General features: G+C 39.9%; 1 protein-coding gene across 1 annotated transcript in view; it reads left to right on the forward strand.

The window, feature by feature from the left end:
- CTNNA1 (catenin alpha 1) overlaps positions 1 to 19,983 on the forward strand; it is a 220,490-nt gene that overhangs the window by 119,700 nt on the left and 80,807 nt on the right. The window contains 2 exon segments of the mRNA XM_030574175.1: positions 9,267 to 9,347; positions 10,129 to 10,281. Of these exon segments, the coding sequence (XP_030430035.1) occupies positions 9,267 to 9,347; positions 10,129 to 10,281 (234 nt within the window).

The following is a 19,983-nucleotide window of genomic DNA, read 5'->3' on the forward strand; positions in this document are numbered from 1 at the left end:
TTTTTTCCCCTCCTATGACTAGAAGTTCACATTAGTTTTGCTGGGAATCTGTGCAACAGAATGTCCAGGCCTGAACAGCAGTGATGTTGCATGTTTAAAATTAAGATGCACTGGTAGAACTGTAAAAGCAGCAAAGAATCCTGTGGCACTTTAGAGGCTAACAGACGTTTTGGAGCATGAGCCTTCGTGGGTGAATACCCACTTCGTCAGATGCATATGGTGGAAATTTCCAGGGGCAGGTATATATATGCAGGCAAGCTAGAGATAATGAGGTAGTTCAATCAGGGAGGATGAGGCCCTGTTCTAGCAGTTGAAGTGTGAAAACCAAGGGAGGAGAAACTGGTTTTGTAATTGGCAAGTCATTCACAGTCTTTGTTTAATCCTGAGCTGATGGTGTCAAATTTGCTGATGAACTGAAGCTCAGCAGTGTGGGCAGAGTTGGCATCGAGGTTTGTTGCCTGGATTGGTTCCTGAGCTAGAGTTATTATGGGGCGGTGTGCAGTTACTGGTGAAAATGTTAGTTTATGAGGTGCTACAGGATTCTTTGCTGCTTCTACAGATCCAGACTAACACGGATACCCCTCTGATACTTGGTAGAACTGTGTTCTTGGGAAAGCTTGTAAAGCTGTCTGCCTGCACTGTTGCTGACCAATCAGTATCTCTTATCAAGAGCTCACACATTCAACCAGATTTAGAGGATCTATACTCTTGACTAGCTGTGCGCACTTTGGACACACACAAATACCACTCCTTTTCCATGATAACTGATAATAAAGGGTAAATGAGTTGGTGAATTTTCATGGCTATTTTTTGGTAAGGCTGCTTTAACCCAGATCATTTTGTTTCTAACTTTCCTCTTCTGTTTCCTTGAGTATGCTCTTCTTCTTCTTCTTCTTTTTTTTTTTTTTTAATTCCTTTACCCTGTAACTTGGAGCTATAATGTAATGAGGTGCATTTTAAACTGTTACAACGGGCTATTCATTTTGAGCCCCATACAGTGACATGGAAATGTCTTCAATGCATGAACTGCAGAGAAGGAATACCTTTCATGTTAATGTAAGATGGCCTTAAGGGACGTTCATAATGATAGGGAAGGTGCGAAACTCAAATACAGGACTTAAAAACAAAACAATTCTGTGCACACTTCAGAAAGCAGTAACCCTGATTATAAAGTGTTTTGAGTTTAAACAAAGCTTTGTGCCTTCTTTCCCTAACTCTTCATTCTCTTCAATCCTGTAGTGAAGTTGTCATTTTGTGGTGGACTGTTCTGCTCTAAACAGAGCTATGACTTCATTGAGGCATTAATTAGAAGTTTGGGTGTGAGAGAGGCACATATGAACACTAATTGACTATAATAAAGAAAATGTGCTGGTTGTGTATTAAATTACACTGTAAATATTTCCAAGTTTGCTCTAGTCTAGCGTTTCTCACATGCGGCCACCAGAGCCTTTCCTTGCAGCCACAGCCATCTGGGCTTTGATGGGTGCGGGAGGAGAAAGCAGTGGCTCCTCTCCCAGGGCCACCAGCAGAGATTGGGTAGTGCCCCCCTCCTGAGATACTAACTGTAGAGGTGCAGGCAGCTGGTGAATTCCGCCCCTTTCCCAGGGATAGGGGAGGTAGGCTTTGGCCATGGGACATCAGGCTCTGTCCACATGGTGAGAGGCTCTGGTTCCAGGCTCTCTACCCCTGCCACCGTCCCTGGGCCCTGCTGCCTCCCTACCCACCTCCCCATTCAGGACTTACTCAGCTCCAGGAAGCCCTGGGACAAATTAACTCTGCTGTGAAAAGTGGTATTAACAAACATACAAATATCACTTTTCACAGCAGAAGACTTACCAGGTAGCAAGTATTAGAAGAAGAAAAAGCGCAAGTAAAAAAAGCAAAAGAAAAACAACAAAGACAAGAATATGCAAAACACCTTATTTATTTTTGTATTCTGTTTAGGTCCAGTAAAGAATAGACACAACTGTAAAATATTTTTATTACAAAGTCTGAAAAAACCCTACATAAATAAATTACAAGGATTTGGACATGTGTATATGCATATTTATTTGTTTTTCCTACAGTTAATTGTTTTAGGAAAAATGGTCAGCGTGGCCACCAGCAAGAGTTGGTGGCCACACTGAGTCCGCCAAAAATTTTTTTGAGAACCCCTGCAGAAGGAATTTCTTGCAAACAAATCATACAAGCTAATTTAAAAATTTAAATATTTTGATTAACAAAAATATACCCAGCATAAGCACTGAATTGCCTTTTTCCTTAAGGAACCACTATGAAAGTATACCTGAAGTTACGTATGACATAGCAGCTAGCTAGATAAAAAAACATTCTGTTTTTGAAAGATGTTTACCTGTAATCTTTGTAAAATTCATCCTGCCATTGCAAGAATATGGCATTCTATATTCAGAAGTTGTTACGGCAAAGAATTGATATCCTGTGTAATTCTTATGAATGTTACCAGTTATCCAAACTTCAGAATTTCTTTCAGATCAGTTGTGTTGCTTCTCCTACCGGTATCATCTTGCTGGTGGTACCGGTTAACACAGATGAGAATTACACAATCCTAATGTGGTGGTAAACTAATGCTTAGGAGGGTTACTGTCCAAATGCAATAAAGCCTTTTTTCTTTTTCTTCATGAAGCATGTTGCCCTTCTGCCATGTAATGCTTGATGTTTGGCACATTGCAGGTTGGCTTTCTGTTTCAGAAATCAGTGACATGGAGTCTCTAGGTATGCGAGTAGTCCCTTCTTTCAGGAAACTCAGCCCACATCCCAGGGGTCCACTGTGCTTCCAGAAACGATTCTAGTTAAAAGCAGAGAATAAGCTCCTGCTGCTTGCAAAACTAACAATACAGCACTACTTGTAAGCGTGAAAACTTGCTTGCATACTCAGAAAAAAAAATTAAGACTATGAGTAGCAATGTCATCTACTGGTTTCTCCCATAACAAGTATTTTGCAGCAAAGTTGAAAGGGTGTGTATTTGGGAAGGGGATAACAACATTTCTCTCCCAGTAACATTAGTGGTACCAAAAGGCCTCACAAGAATTCTGTTTCACGCTACACCTTGATTCAAGAAGAACTGGATGTTATGGTAAAGGAATCCGCTAGAAAAGTACATAGACTCTGACTTCAGGGTCAGAAGGGACCCTCATGATCTAGTCCAGGGGATTCTCGCAACAGATATTTGGTGGCCTCAGAGTGCAGCCACCAACAGTGCTGAATAAGACAGCTTTCACAGAATTTCTCCACATTTCGCCCGTTAGAGGGCTGCGTTGGCAATCTGCCAGCAGCCAAAGGGCTGCACTTACTTGGCATAAAATGAAGCATATTTCAGCTACCCATATTTTTAAGTAAGAGGTGAGGGTTGCAGAGACTCCAGGTCCCAGCAACCAATGCATCATTTTACCGCAACCAATGAAAAATGGAACACTGCAAGTTGGGGCGCATAGTCTTGTTGGGCCATATTTACGTCAAAGCCACAGGCTGCACTGGCAGAACTCTAGTGCAGTTTAGACTACATAAGTCTAGATTCATACATAAGGGACCACGAGAATCATCTAGTCTGACCTCCTGTATCACCCAGGCCATAGAATTTTACTCAGTGATTCCTGCATCCAGCCCAGCAATTTGTGGTTGAACTAGGAGCATGTATAAGGTTATGTCTACATTGCACTTTTGTTGGTCAGGGGTGTGTGTAAAAAAAAAAAACCACACACACCCCCCAACCCCGACCAACAAAAGTTTTAATGACAAAAATTACCCAGAAACCCATCTATTTTCTGACCTGCAACTTCAGTCAGGTCAAAGCACTATTTTACAACCTGGAATTGTTTACAGTCAGTATGCTAGGATAGTGAAGGAGTGTGGAAGGTTATCCTTTTTAGACCCAGATGTAAGTGAAGTGCTAAGAAAACTGTTCAAGTTTCTAGAAAAGTGTGTGCTAAACCATGATAGCCTGAGCACTCCCAGAGTAATGAGCTGTCCTAGCATTTCATGGTAAAATTGCTGCACTTGGAGGTGTGCTTTTAGGTAAAACTTCCTTCAGTACTGGCTGGCCAAAAGGAAGGTGTGCTAAACACTAATCTCAAAAAAGAACTTCACTAATTTTGACTAGGACATTTTGCATATTACCCAGTTTGCACACTCTACAATTCACAAGACAAGCTGTCTATTCTGAAACAGAAAAGCTCTCTCTCAGAATAGATTCCAGTAAATGTATTTCGGTTTAATTAATTGACGTTTCAGTCTACCAGTCAAAATACTTTAGTTCAGATATTAAAAGCAATGGTATCTTAGTTATGAGCTCTCGCTACAGAGCTGTTGCGTAGCTGAGATATGAAGTGAAGCTGCTTTGTTTTGTACACTAATGAGTTTCTACTGTACTACTTGTAGGTTTTTGTAATGTAACCAACTCTTCTTTTACTTTGGAGTTCTCATTAAAGAACCACAGCTACACTCAGGTCAGAAAATAAATGGGTTTCTGGGTAGTTACCATATATTAATGCCCATTACCAATCCTTGCTGCTTTAAATGGTCATCCCTCCATTGGCCACAACCATCAATTTTTGTGCTACTTTTAGCTTACAAGCTGGTTATAAATTTTTGTGAGAGATTAACAGCTTTAGGAGAACTTGATTAGCTTTTATTATTATTATTATTATCCAAATAGAGCTTTGTAATTGAGTGAAATGGATTATTCATCTCAAGGTTTTAATGAACTTTTCCTTCCCCCATTTAAAGCTAAAAAGCGATTACAAACACTCTCCTCTTGAATGAAGTTGGCAAACCTACAGCTGAGGTCAAGCCATCCACAAATCTTGTTCTCAACCCAGAGTAGATGATAGGTTCATGAAGGTGTACGCTTAACTCAAAGTCCTCTAGATACTGACATTGCTTTTACTTTTTCTAATGGGAGAACTCTCCTGCTGACAAAATAAAAGTACCCCCAACGAGGGGCAGTAGCTTTCTCCTACTGACGACGCGCTGTACACACCAGTGCTTTTTGTTAAAACTTTTGTTGGTCGGGGGTGGGGTGGGGTGATTTTGTTTGTTTTTAACATCCCAGACTCACAAAAGTGCAATGTAGACATAACCTTAGACATGCTCTTAGTTCAACCACAAATTGCTGGGCTGGATGCAGGAATCACTGAGTGAAATTCTATGGCCTGGGTGATACAGGAGGTCAGACTAGATGATCCTCGTGGTCCCTTATGTATGAATCTAGACTTATGTAGTCTAAACTACACTAGAGTTCTGCCAGTGCAGCCTGTGGCTTTGATGCAAATATGGCCCAACAAGACTATAGGCCCCAACTTGCCGTGTTCCATTTTTCACTGGTTGCAGTAAAATGATGCATTGGTTGCTGGGACCTCTTACTTAATATGGGTAGCTAAAATATGCTTCATTTTATGCCAAATAAATGCAGCCCTTTGGCTGCTGGCAGATTGCCAACGCAGCCCTCTGAAGGGCAAAATGTAGAGAAACTAGAGAAATCCTGAGAAAGCTGTCTTATTCAGCATTGTCTAGAGCCTGTATACTTCAGTGCTTTGTAAAGCTAACACACTGGAAATAATTTACAGCTGCTCATTTTAATTTTGGAACAACTTGAGGCTATACATAAGTTAAATTTCATTTCCTGGAATACCCAAATATTTGGGTTTCTATCTTCAAGTTAAAGTAGTTTAGAACAAGAGTTCTCAAACTTCATTGCATCACAAGCCCCTTCTGACAATAAAAATTACTACATGACCCTTGGAGGGGAGACGGAAGCCTGAGCCCTGGGTTGGGAAGGGCCAAAGCCAAAGAGCTTCAGCCCCAGGCAGGGTCCCTGTAATCGGAACACCACTTCCTAGGGCCAGAGTCCTCAGGCGTAGGAGGTGGGGCTCAGGCTTCTGCCTTGGGCCCCAGCAAATCTAAGGCAGCCCTGGTGACTGCACTAAAATGAGGTTGTCACTCAATTTGAGAACCGCTGGTATAGAATATATCGTCCTCTATTAAACAAGGAGACATAGCAGAAAATCTGGATTTTGAACTACATTTTTGAATTGATCATATTGCTGTAGTGTAGAGAGAGAGCTCCTGAGACATGAGGCCTGATATAAAGGATCTGGTGTAAGGCCTAAGGCCCAAACAGATCAGGCCCTGCTGATATAAAGCAGGGTTAGCAAGAGTCAGCATATGAGCAAAAGTCAGGCCTGGTTACAAAACATGCCTGCTTGTAGGTTCACTGTCCGGAACATGAACTTGGCAAAAACATAAATGCTCCTAAGTGCTAGGCATTGGACACTTACATAATCATATTCCAGAAGGATCATGCCAGAGCATCCCGATACTAAGAGTGTAAACTCACTCCCCGAAGATACAGGGACACACTGACCTTTCCTAAGGATAAGGTCAGGATGACAGGCTGATGGCTAGAGACATTTTGATTGAACCAACATGTACAAGACAAGGGGTGGCAACTAGCCGCATCAGACGCACAACATGCATCTTGTCTGCATCAGTGTATCAAAGAGGGGTCACTGAGATCCAGCCGAGGAGGGAGCAGAAAGTCCCACCACTCACTTAGCTGTCCATTGTCATGGGCATACATGTATTAAGTGTACTTGTAACGTGTATAGGGCACTAATACCATATTTTGTCAGCAATAAACCTGGCCAAGCGCCTTAGCCACCAAACAGAGTCTGTGGTCTTCCTGAGAAGTTCAATCGAAGTCTGCTGTACGGGCTAACTGGCCAGAGCCAGTGCAGCATGCAGAGAGAACCCACATGCAGCCAACAACTGACAACAATTGTAACTTGGAAAACATACAGAAATCATGCAAATTTCAGTAAATAACGGCTACTAAGATCTGCTTTTGGTGAATGAACCATAAATATCTATTCCCTAGTAACACAAACAAATTGATTATTTTTTAGGTTGGCTAGTTTAAGACAAAATTAGTAAATTCAGAGTTTAGGCTTCATCTTAAATTGAATCACAGCACACGAATCTGCTTCTACAGAGTATGCTATTAGTCACTTCAGTTTTGTTTAAACTTGTCATAAATATCAACTAAAAGCTTTAGACAAAGTAAAGATAATGTCATAAGCAGTAAACCAGAGCTCTTTGAACTCGATGCTTTTCTGGTTGAATTCTCTACATGTAAACTTTAAACATGAGGAAACATAAGTGTATAGTAATTAGAATCATTAGTTTTTCTTCTGTATAATTTAACATACATTTTTTTTTTTTTTTGGCAGGGAGTGGAGTGAGATTTTTAATAGGCTGCATTGTGATGCTAGGAAGAGGAATAGCTAAACTAATTTTTGTTCCAATAGTAACTTCAATCTACAGTGCTTTTTTGTCTTGTAACCACTTTCTGTGACAGAGAATCAGTTTAGTTGACCTTGGATATCATGGTTGGTAACTAAGGCTGGCTTATACTACAGAGTTAAGTCAACATAAGGCAGCTTACATCAATTAGGGTGACCAGACAGCAAATGTGAAAAATCGGGACGGGGGTGTGGGTAATAGGAGCCTATATAAGAGATTCCAAATCGGGACTGTCCCTATAAAATCAGGATGTCTGGTCACCCTAACATCAACCTAATTGTCAGTGTACACACTACAGCCTTGCTCCCGCCGGTGTAAGTGCCTTACTACACCAATGTAAATCCACCTCCACGAGTGACGAAGGGCTTCTGTCATTGTAGTAAGGCAATGCACTGTAGGTGGAGACACTATGGATTACTTACATTGGCTGTTGGCTATCATTCTTGTCAATTTCATGGCTGTGCACTGGAGCTGTGAAGTTGACAAGAAGGCCATTCCCAGCTCAAGCTGTCACCCCAGAGTGGGGGGAGGGTTCCCACTAGAGCCTGGCTGCTGCCTGGGCTCCCAGTGCCCTGCTCCCAGGCTCCTGGCAGGGAGTGGGGAGCTGAGAGCCGGCCACTGTTAAGTTGGTGGAAGTGCTTCTAGTGAGGATGTGCAGCGCTGACAGAAGGAGGGCAGTATGGACATGTAAGACAACCTAGTGTCGGTCACTTTTAGTTTGTAGTGTGGACATGAGCCTAACAGTGATCAAAATAAACCCAGCCTTGCTGTTCCCAGTTGGGGTTAATCCCATAAAATCTGGTTTATGCAGAACTCCAGATCTTTGATTAAGATTTCAGAGTTGCTGATCCAAGTCTTCCAAATCAACCTATCATTTGATAATTAGCCTACACTTACATTAATGGTGGTTAATGTGTTCTTTTCTCAGCGTACACACACATTAATGGCGGCTAATCTCGTCTTCTCTCAGCAGTATAATTACAAGAGCATAGTGCAGAACTTCATAAAATTGCTTTGTGATTGCTTAAAGGCTAGTTTAAAGCTATATACTGTATATTCAGAACTAGAAACTAACCATATGTGTTAAGATCATTGTTAGAATTCCTTAATATAAATAATTACATTTGAGCTCAGTATTCTCTAAGCCTCATGTCTGCTTAATCAAAGCGAAATTGCAAAGAAGAAATAAGGTTACAACACTGCCTAGATCCCCTACTCATGGAATCCACTGCTCCTCCTTACGTGGGTTTTGGTTTTGAGATTGGTGTTGGATTTTTACACTTAAATGCTTTTTTTTAAGCTTTCTGTATTTAAAAGTACTTAAATTGTGGCTTACGGTTTTGGCTACATGTGAATTGTCCACTATGGTTGATCTGAAATGCACAACTCTTTAGGGAATGCTTCTTGTCCCATGAGTGACCACTTTGGATTATCCATTTTAATATTTAAAATATTTGGGTGAAGGTCAGCCATCAAATGGGTGTGTACTGTCTACATCTTTTTATATCAAGGTGAGAGTCAGAGCCATTAGCTTTCATGCTTTCTGATGAAGGTCTTAAGAGTTTCAGGACTTAATCAGAGCTCTCATACAGGACATGCTGCAAGTCTGAATCAGAGTGGCTCTAGCACAAGAAACTGTGGGGTTGTCAGATCGATCAAGAAGGGATCCAACACACTGTATTTGAAGACTTTTTTGAATCAGTCTCTAGCTTAAACTTCTGAAAACCCCTTAACTTTTCCCGTAGTTCCTCTAAGGAGAAAATGTAGTGGAAGAAAAACATGAGATGGGAAGAAACACCAATAGCCTTGTTGAATAAGGGGTTGAATCCAAAGGTCATTTTTAGCTTTGCATTGGTATAACCTGCTATTTTTCTTACTATTTAAAGAGGTGAATACTGTCTCCTGTCCAACATAAAATATTGTACTTACCGTAGCCTCTCTTTTTATATAGGCTGGACGCAAAGAAAGAAGTGATGCACTGAATTCTGCAATCGACAAAATGACTAAAAAGACCAGGGACCTGCGTAGACAGGTACAGAATAAATAAAATGTTAATGTAATGTAGTAAGTGTTTATAGAAATAATACAATTCTGAATGTTCCCTATTGGAAACGTTTGGTTTGTTTGAGTACTCTGTGTTCCGTAATGGCAGTCGTTTTGCTCTTTTTTTCTTGCCTAGTTCATTGAAAGCTAGAAGCTTGCAGCACTTTGTTTGGGTGACAGTATTAGGGTCTGAATTGTAATCCTCTATAGATAACCATACAGAGAAGAGATTTTGGATGTTGAATTAAAATAAAACATTTTGGACTCAAATTACAAACACATACACCTGCAGCAAGTGTGTGTATAATGGTAACACTTAAGGACAGTTCACTGTTAAAGGAGAAAAAGTTCACTGTAAAACCAAATGTGGAAGTAGCAAAATATATAGGAGAGTTGAGTTTTTTAACTTTTCAAAATCCTTACATTGAATTAAATACAAAAATAATGGTGTGTTAATTTTAATATTCAGCAGAAAAAGCGCAGATTTAGTCACTGAAGCTAAGCCAATATCTCTACATTTTAAATAAATATTAATGTGCCCAAATGAGTTGTTGCACTGACTTAACCAGTTTGATTAAATTGGTGCAAAAACTGCATGGCCAACGCCAATAGAGAGAGCCCTGGTCTCACACAGCAACAGATGGAGCAATTACTAAACAAATAATCAAGATCCTTATTGTGGCAAACATTTTCTTCTTAATAAGATGCAAGAAAACAGCAGTTGAACTGTGTGCCAAAAAAACCCAACTAATTTTCATTTTAATTCTTAGCTCCGCAAAGCTGTTATGGATCATGTGTCCGATTCTTTTCTGGAAACCAACGTTCCACTTTTAGTATTGATTGAAGCTGCCAAGAATGGGAATGAAAAAGAAGTTAAGGAGTATGCACAGGTTTTCCGTGAACATGCCAATAAGTTGATTGAGGTAAGGTCATACAAACCAACTGAAGTTGCCAGTTTTACAAATTTTAGCTTAATTTCTAATTTGTTTTCAAACTGTATTCTAGCTGTTAACACTTTTTATAGTATTAATAGGCTTGGCAAATTCAATTAATTTTTTCTAACTTCAACTATTAATATTTATTTTGTTTTGTATCTTTTTTCTCAATTGTTAGATATCAAGGGGAAGAGAATTGGTGTTAGAGTTAGCACAGTGTGGGAAGTGGTGTTGCAGGGGCTTCCTGCCAATCTTAGAGGGCCAAGACACTCGGGCTCAAGTTGCAGGGGAGGCTGCAGTCCTGGCCTGGCAGAGCAGATACCTCCCAGCTAGGACTGTGAGGAGGACAATGAGCCCTGGGCACAGAATGCTGCTGTTGAACAGTGCCTGTCTGGGGATGACTCCTACACTCATGGCTGATGAGTGAGGGAGTGGGGCCCTGACAGCAGAGTTGCAGAAGGTCTGTCATAGACCCACTCCCTCACTCACATGACAGTGGGGCTGCAGTGTGCGCTCTGTGCTACCACAGTGCCAGTGACACCCATTCCCTGCAGGCACAAATGGGGGAGGCTGTGTTCCTGCCCACTGTTACCTACCGGTCAATATTTTTTCATCGATTTCAGCATGTCACTGGAAATTGATGTTTATTGACATCTATCGATTTTTAGATCGAATCTTGTCAAGCCTAGGTATAAACCTGCATGCTGATGGTTTTCTACAGACTAACTCACTTATGTAAGTGGTGATCCAACAGTTTCTTTTGCCATAGCTTGTGTTTTTTAGTGATCACATACGGCATAAAGAGATGCATCATATTTTCAAACCATACTTTGAATGTTTTGTAAAGTTGTAGTTTCAACATGTGGATTTGTTGTTTGTCTGGGTATAGTACACTAACTCAGATTATTCTAAGCAGAAACATAAGTAATCACTGCCTCCTTCATGCTGGTGTGTTGAGTCCAAAATATATGTAAATATCATTTGAAACATCTATTATTGCTAGGTGAAATTGGTCTTTATGCAAAGGTTTATGGAATGAATGCTACAAACTTCTGTACAAAAATAAGAATTTGGATACAAACACCTTAGATAAGGTCAACATAAGAGTATTATTTGAAAACAAGTCGTCAAATGGAAAGTTTTCCTGTCTGTAAGACTGTTTTCTAAGAACACGAACTTAAATGGGAGACTTACCAGTTTTAATTAAAATACATAAAACAAGTCAATCCACCATAAAAGTTAATGTTTTTGGCAACTGATATTGCAGTCAAGAAAAAAATTCAAGTTCATTCCTGGTCTTACTGCATATGTCTTAGTAATATTGCCTGCTGTCTTATTATTCACTCTTAGTTTTGTGCAGTGTTGCAAAAATTATAAAGGAATATAAATCTACAGTTGTAATTGTTTACTGCTTGTGCATAGTTAGTTTTTGCCAAACCTTTAAATGTTCTGTTCTATTAATACTGTCAATTGGTCGGTTGAATGATTAATTCTCACCACTAACCCCAGTTGCAATAAAAAAGAAAGTCAAATGCTGATCAAAATGTACTGTATAATAATGCTGTTCTGCTGTTGAACTACAAATTAGTCCATTTGACTTTTAGAATAATCATGGGTCTTTCACACAACTCTTATTTATTTTTTCTTCAGGAACAAGGCAATTGTCACTCTTTCATTGATCTGACTCTTGCATTAATTCTGCAAGCCATTTTCTCACTAGTTTAAGAAACTCTTGGCACCATTGCACGTACACATAAGAGAGACTGTAAGGTCTTTCAGCACAGGAATCACATAAGGCTAGGTAATGTTTTCCTTGAAATAGTTAAACAGCTTGGAGGTACTATTCTTAAATAAAGCAAAGGGAATTAATTTAGGTTGCCAGGACAACCTGAATTCCCTGACAACCTCCTAATACTTTTTGATTTAATTGGCTTATTCAATGACCTCCTTGCCCCCAAAAACCTCTTTTGGTTTTGGTTGGTACTTGGTGTAAAGCTGTTCTGCCTTTTGGTTTCTCCATACATTCTGCTTATTTGATTATATGGGAAGTGTGGAAAAATTAACTGTAATTGTCTGGAAATATCCTTTATAAAATCGCATTTCTCCTGAAGTGTGGAACTTCTTTATGCAATTCTGGAATCTGGAAATCACCTTGTGATGTATGTCAAAGGAAATTGATAAGCTTTTGATAAATATGCTGTGATACTTCTCTGGGGCAGGAGCTAACTGTAGACACATGTATCTAAATAGTGGTATAGGGTTGTTGAGAAACTGGGGGAGCTTTCAAAAATGTCTCCAAATTGTGCATGTCAAAGGCAAAAACAAGCTACATTGTAGCTCTCTAAAGTACACCTTTACAGACAATTCACATTTACCACAATATATTCACCCATTTGGATATGAAGTCAAATGCAAACTCTTAGGGACGCTCAGGGTCTTAAGGCAATGGGCACCAACAAAGAAGCTGAAATAGGGACTGTTATGGCTGAAACACTGAGAAACCAAAAGCAGTTACTGTTATGCAACTTTTAAATTTGGCTTTTGACTTTTATATGCTCAGCGTAGTAGCTTTAATGTAGTTTTAATGGCATTTTCTTAAAAAGATGAAATAATTCGAACTTTGCAGTCACTATTTAGCTAGTCTAGTGCTGGAATAAAGTCACTTCTGTTCCAGAAAAGCATTCATATCACATAGCTATAAAGGTACAGTTATACCTCTGTAGTTATGCCAGTCAGTTTCCCCATGTAGATGAGCCCTCTGCTTCTACTAGTTCTAGCACTGAGCAGCTGTCATTTTCAGCACGAGGCATTATTGATCTTGCTTGTGTTTAAACACAAAGCTGCAAATTAAATTTTTTGGAGAGTCTGTGTAGTCATACATTCTGTTCTTCAAGAAAACGCTCTTGTGCAAGTATGCATTAAACAGAACACTTCTGACTAGAAACAGACACTACTAATATGAAATGCTACATACAACAACTCTTCAGAGATCTTTGCTAATCACTTGCTTTCAGAAGTGTAACTATGCCTATAGAGTAACATGATCTTTTGGGCTTGTTTACAGTGCATTGCAGTGTGAATTACAGGGGTGTGAATTGCGGAGCACACCAAAATGTTGTGCTCGAACTGTGCCACTGAACATGCAGCAGGCGTGAATTAAAAGGTACTTTGCTCGTGTTAACATAGTCCTGTGTGAAGGAGGACCATGTTAACATGAACCCTAGTAGGTACCTTTTAGTTTGCTCCAGCATAGTCCATACAGGGCATTGAGAGAGCAACATTTTGATGCACTCTTCAGTTAACACCCCTGTAGTCTGCACTGCAGTGCAGTGTAGGCATAGCCTAGATGTTTACAAAGCTCTTCCAGGAGCTTATGTGCATTATACTAGAAACGTTAGCTTCCAACCATCAGTCTCCTTTTTCTTAGAATGAATAGAGTGCCTTTGCAGGATCATACATAGTGTCAGTTTGCCTGTGAAGGAAGAAACTTAACTTTTTTAGCACTGCATTTGAATTAAGACCCCTTTTGAAGAACTCTGGAACAGAATGAGCTGTTTGTCTGATCTGATAGTTGCTACATAAGGCTGTTTTAAGAATCTACTGTTGCGCAGAGGAAAAAAAAATCTACCTACATCTTCAGAAACTGTAGTACTACAGGAGGTTACTTAAAATGTTTTAGTAGAAGACATCCTACTTAGTGGTACTAGATGTGACTACTTCTGTCTGTATATTGCAGTATAAGTGTGCATGGTACTTTATCATAATAGAGAGGTGGAACACCTGAGTTGTGATGTTCCTCATGCTATAATTGACAGATTATAATAGTTTTTAAATGTAAAGCTCATTATTAAGGACGGCTTTTCTTAATGTGACTTAACTAGAGCACTCTTTTTTCAAAAAACTGGAATACAAATTCCAATATATTCCACCCTAAGAAATCCCCACATGGAAACCAGTAGACTTTACACCTGGACTTTCAGAACCCTGGCACAGATCTCTACCATTTGATCTACAGGAGTAACAGCTATCTTCTTTGTGGACCAGACACACAGAATATATGCAATACATGTTCTGCCAGTGATTTACACAGCTATTTTCTAGAGAACAATAGAACACTGCGGATCAGGAATCCCAGGTTCTTGGCTTCAGGATGGAAGTATTGTTTAGGAGCTAAAGCAGTAGTTTCATCTAAGTGAGCACACTAGTTTGGCAAGTTCATTTTGAAAAGCAATATGGATGAAACTTGAATCTCTCATATTGGAAACCTGGTTCTAATCTCAGCTCTTCCTGAAGTGACTCTGCAGCCTTTCTCTCAACCTTTTTATAATGGGGCGAAAGATACTTGACTGCCTTCTGTGGCAGGGGGTACAAATGCTTGCTCGATAAGTAGGGTTTTGAAGTGCACAGTAACAAAATACACATCAGTAGAGGTGACATTTGAACTCTATGCCTTCTGGCTCCTTAGGCTAAACTTACTTTGTTGTATGCTCTTCTGTCCTGGCAGAATGTCACCTGCCCTGTGATGCAACCAAAATGTGGAACATCCTACAAAAATTTGGCACACTTGAGAGGTCGGTGCATCACAGATATACAAAAGTTTCCATGTCCCAAATAGCTTCAGTTGGATGCCCAATTCAGTTTGGTGACTCAGCTTTAATAGAGGGGGAAACTAACTGTTTTATTAATTTGAGGGCTATGTGTGGATTGCCTCACTTCCTCCTACAATACTGAATAGCATGCTTCAGATGGCTTTCAAAATCACTGTTAGCTAATTTAATGGGTTATCTTTTACACTGCATTATAATGGAATTAATACAAAAATGAAAAATTGAATATCAAAAGAAGTTATTTTGAGAACAGATATGTTAAGGTGATATAGAAGTTCTGCAGAAATTTAGTTGAATTATAATGTCCCTAACTAAAAATGTAAGAGGTTATTCTTCTCCCCACTCATCTTCAGTAGCCTTGACAGTCAAACATACAGCCAGGGTGGGTTGATTTAAATCACCAATTTTAATCACAGTTTAAATCTGCAAGCAAGAAACCCTGATTTAAGCACTCATTTTAACCATGCTTTCCATTTGTAATTTTGAGTTATTTTCTTAAGAAAAGTAGATTTTCTTTGGTAACCAATAAAACATGTTGATTTGCGACTAAATATAGCCTTTACACTAAACTTGGTGCTTCTTTTTGCTAATTATGAGGATACGCTATCTATGCATATTCATTTAAGCAGTTATATAGCTTAACTTACATTTGTTCAGATTCTTAACTTTTCCATTTTTGTTAGAAAAGGAAAAATGATTTATTAGGTTTTTTTACTATTTGTGTCAAACTCTATATTGATGAAAATTCAAGTTAAGAATGTACAGAAATAACACTTGAGTTTTTTATTAAATAAAACTACCTCAAATGTGTTGGACACAAAAAAAAAAAAGTTAAGTATCAGAGGGGTAGCTGTGTTAGTCTGGATCTGTAAAAGCAGCAAAGAGTCCAGTGGCACCTTATAAACTAACAGACATTTTGGAGCATGAGCTTTCGTGGGTGAATACCCACTTCGTCAGATGCACGTAGTGGAAATTTGCAGGGGCAGGTATATATATATGCAGGCAAGCTAGAGATAATGAGGTAGTTCAATCAGGGAGGATGAGGCCCTGTTCTAGCAGTTGAGGTGTGAAAACCAAGGGAGGAGAAACTGGTTCTGTAATTGGCAAGCTGTTCACAGTACTGCCAATTACAGAACCAGTTTCTCCTCCCTTGGTTTTCACACCTCAACTGCTAGAACAGGGCCTCATCCTCCCTGATTGAACTACCTCATTATCTCTAGCTTGCCTGCATATATATATATACCTGCCCCTGCAAATTTCCACTACGTGCATCTGACGAAGTGGGTATTCACCCACGAAAGCTCATGCTCCAGAACGTCTGTTAGTCTATAAGGTGCCACTGGACTCTTTTTGCTGCTTTTAAAAAAAAAAAGTTAGTATTTTTGCATTTAAAACTGGTTTATTAAACAAAGGAAGTGTAGTGGTGAATTGAACTGATTGTTTGCAGGTCACCATGTCCTTCAAGATTTTTGAAACTAGTGTATCTCATCTGCACATTCAAGTTTTATTCATAGATTGGAAGGAGAAAAACTTCCTTGCTTTTTAAACTTCCTATTGGTTTCTTAATTCTTTTGACAATAGCGTCTTCTGCACAGAGACTAGTTCAGTTCAATGACTTAGTTCATTCCACTTGAACTAGTCATTGAACTGAACTAGTCGCTGTGCAGAAGACACTATTGTCAAAAGATGGTTTAGCATTTCAACAAACCCTGGTTCCAGGACTTAGCCAGTGACTTCTACCTGTTTAGTGGTTTACCTCACTTAAAAATTGGGAAGAATTATTTCTTTTGGTCACAATGTCACACTGGAAGCTCATGGTTGGCTGATTATTCACCATAATCCCCAAATCTCTGAGTCACTGCTTCTCAGGATAGGGCACTATCCTGTAAGTATAGCCTAGTTCTTTGTTCCTAGAGGCATACGTTTACATTTGCCCATGTTAAAACACATTTGTTTGCGTGTGCCCAGCTTACCAAGCAATTGAGATTGCTCAGAATCAGTTACCTTTCCTCTTTTATTATTTACTGTTTCCATCATTTTTTGTCACCTGAAAACTTTATTAATGGTGGTGGGTTTTTTTTCTTTTTTTTTCAAGTCATGATAAATATGTTAAATAGCATAAGGCCAATAACTCATCCCTGTGGGACCCCACTGGAAAAAATACCTGCTTGATGACAATTCATTGTTTACAATTACATTTTGAGACCATGAGTTAGCCAGACTTTAATCCATTTAATGTGTGCCATGTTACTTTTTATCTTTCTAGTTTTTTAATCTGTTGTGCAGTACCAAGTCAAACATGTGCTGGTTTGCATTAATTATCCTCTTTTAATTCTTTATTAATCTAGTCCCATATTGGCTGCACCATTATCTTGCCCAGGATCAATGCCAGGTTCATTGACCTATAATTACTTGGGTTGTTCTGTTTATCCTTTTTAGAAATTGGCATATTAGCTTTCTGGATCTATCCCAGTACTCCAAAACTTACTGAAAATCAACATTTATGGTCCAATGAATTCCTCAGCCAACTCTTATAAAACTTGTGGCCAAGAGTTTTAAATCTGGACCTGCTGACTTAAAAATGTTTGACTTTAGTAGCTAATGTAACATCCTCCAGAGATGCTAGTGGAATGGAAATAGCGTTATCCTCCTCATATGATGAGACTGGATCTGTGGTTCCCCAATATAGAATAGAAATACTGAATGCTTCCGCCTTTCTTGCATTTGTGGTTAGATGTTGACAGATGCTTAGCTGTGTGCGCATATGTGTTTTCTTTGTGTACCACCCCAGCCCTGCTCAGACAGCTGGAACAGCAGACCTCAAGCGAACCACACAACAGCCACAAGATCTGTTAAGGGACAAAGGCACCCAGCCAGGTTTATCATTGACAAAGCATGGTACTAGTATTCCGTAGATTCTACTGTACTGCAAATACATGTATTCCTGTAACAACAGACCAGCTCAGTGAATGGCTGGACTTTTTGTTCATCTCTAAGGCCAGACAAAGATACTTTCTCTGAGATACATTTTTATACCACGATACAAACAAGCTGGTACTGCCCTTTAACATAGTTACTGCCCCCTGATGTCGCTAGTTATCAGCCATTATCTTATATATGTTGGTTTGATTAAAACATTATTACGTACAGTCATCCTGACCTTATCTTTTAGGAGGGTAAACTATCACTTTTAGGAGGGTACAGTGTATTCCTGTTACGCTTGGGTAATGTTTTTGTACCATCCTTGATATCAGGATGTTCTGGTATTTAATACTGGGATGTTTTTGCCAAAGTACATTTTGATGAACACTTCTTAGGAATGTGTATTTGCAATATTAGCCCTATTTTTGCCAAATTTTGGGAGCAGGTTTTGTCTCATACCATGCCTCTAATACAAGGGCTTATATTTCAGGCGCTCTTCCTACTATAGCATTATTATGATAATTCTACCATTTCCAACTAGAAATAGGCTAATATCATTGTCAGGGTTCTTTTTTTGAGCCTATTATACTTATACTCCTTATTTCCCTTAACTCTGCTGGCCATAGATTTCTGCTGATGTGCCTTTGCTTCCCTATCAATTTTCTATCATTCCTAACTTCAGTGCAGCATGGGCAGTCTGCAGGTGGAACCACCGTCCCCAAATGTATTGGGTGTAGCTTCTCCAGAACATCACTTGTGTTAATGGAGTGGTACTCCCATTCTGTGTGTCCTGGGGTGGCTGAGAACATTGGTGCAAAGCTGGTGCTCCTGGATTTGCTGTCGCTGCTTCTGCCCAAGGGTGATGGAAAGGCTCACCTCTTCTACGCCACCATTACTTTTTCCTTCATAGTAGACTCCTTCAGGCCTCTCGGCATCATCTCTCTCCTGGACTGTAAACTGAAGAATCTTGATTTCTCAGGTATAAAAGGGCTTTAGAGAATTAACATGGAGGTAATTAACAGCTCCTAGGCACACTCGGACCGTAAATAGCCCCTCCCACCACGCTTCCATCTTATTGGTCTGGAGCACTTTGAAGACCATGACTTGGTCAGCTACTTTGGAGGAATGCTCTCTGGAATGTGTATCATACCAGGCCTTTTGCTCTTGTTGAGTTTCCTGCAGGTTTTCTCGAGCAAGGGCAAGAGAATCCTTGAAGGTATTTTTCAGGTTGGTTACAAAGTCCAAAATTTTAGTTCCTGGGGAGATGTAACCCTCTCCCATTGCTGCTTCATCAACTGTAATGGCCCCTTAACTTCATGTGCATAAACGAGTTCAAACAGTGAAAATCCCAAACTGGGATATGATGCCACCCTGTAGGCAAAGAACAACTGCTGCAGCACTAGATCCCAATCATTGGAGTGCTCATTAACAAATTTACATACCATGGCCCCTCAAAATTCCATTAAACTTCTCCACTGGGCCATTTGTTTGTTGGTGGTAAGGGGTGGCAATCAAGTGGTTTACCCCATGAGTTTTCCAAAGATGTTTCATTTCCATCATGGAGCTGGATGTCTGGGCTTGATTTGGATCTGTCTTCTCTGTGGCATGCTGCTTTGGGAAGACTGTTTTTTCTAAGGTTTTGGTGCCTGACCTCAGCCTCATGCACAGGGCTGCCCTACTCTAGCCTAGCTATTGCATTGCCATGAAGCTAGCGAGAGAGAGAAAAATAAACGGCTTGTTGGACTCCCTGGCTTGGCAGGTTGAACCCTTTGCTTGCCTGTTCTCCCTCAGGCAGCAAAGGAATGAGGGGGAAGGGGGAGAACTCCCTGGCTTTTGCAGGCTACCAAAAGGAAAAATATGTCTCTTTAAAATCCTGAGGTCTGTGCTTCTGGTTCAAAATTATCCCACCGCTCTGACACCATGTCAAGGCTGATTCCCCACTCTGGCACTCCGAGTGCAGAAGGTGGGGGCCTGCAAGGATTCTAAAAATTTTAATACTGGCCACTCCAGTTTGGTATTAAACTCCCAAGGTTACAGCTTCTCTCTGACCTTTGATGGGCCAATGCCGCCACCACCCAAATGCAAACTCCTTGAAATCCAGGAAGGCGCACTTGGGAATTCCTTCCTGTGGGATACCCTCAAGCCCTTTCAACTCCCTTCC

Source organism: Gopherus evgoodei, chromosome 8 (genome assembly GCF_007399415.2).
Source record: "Gopherus evgoodei ecotype Sinaloan lineage chromosome 8, rGopEvg1_v1.p, whole genome shotgun sequence".
NCBI classification, from domain to species: Eukaryota; Metazoa; Chordata; order Testudines; family Testudinidae; genus Gopherus; species Gopherus evgoodei.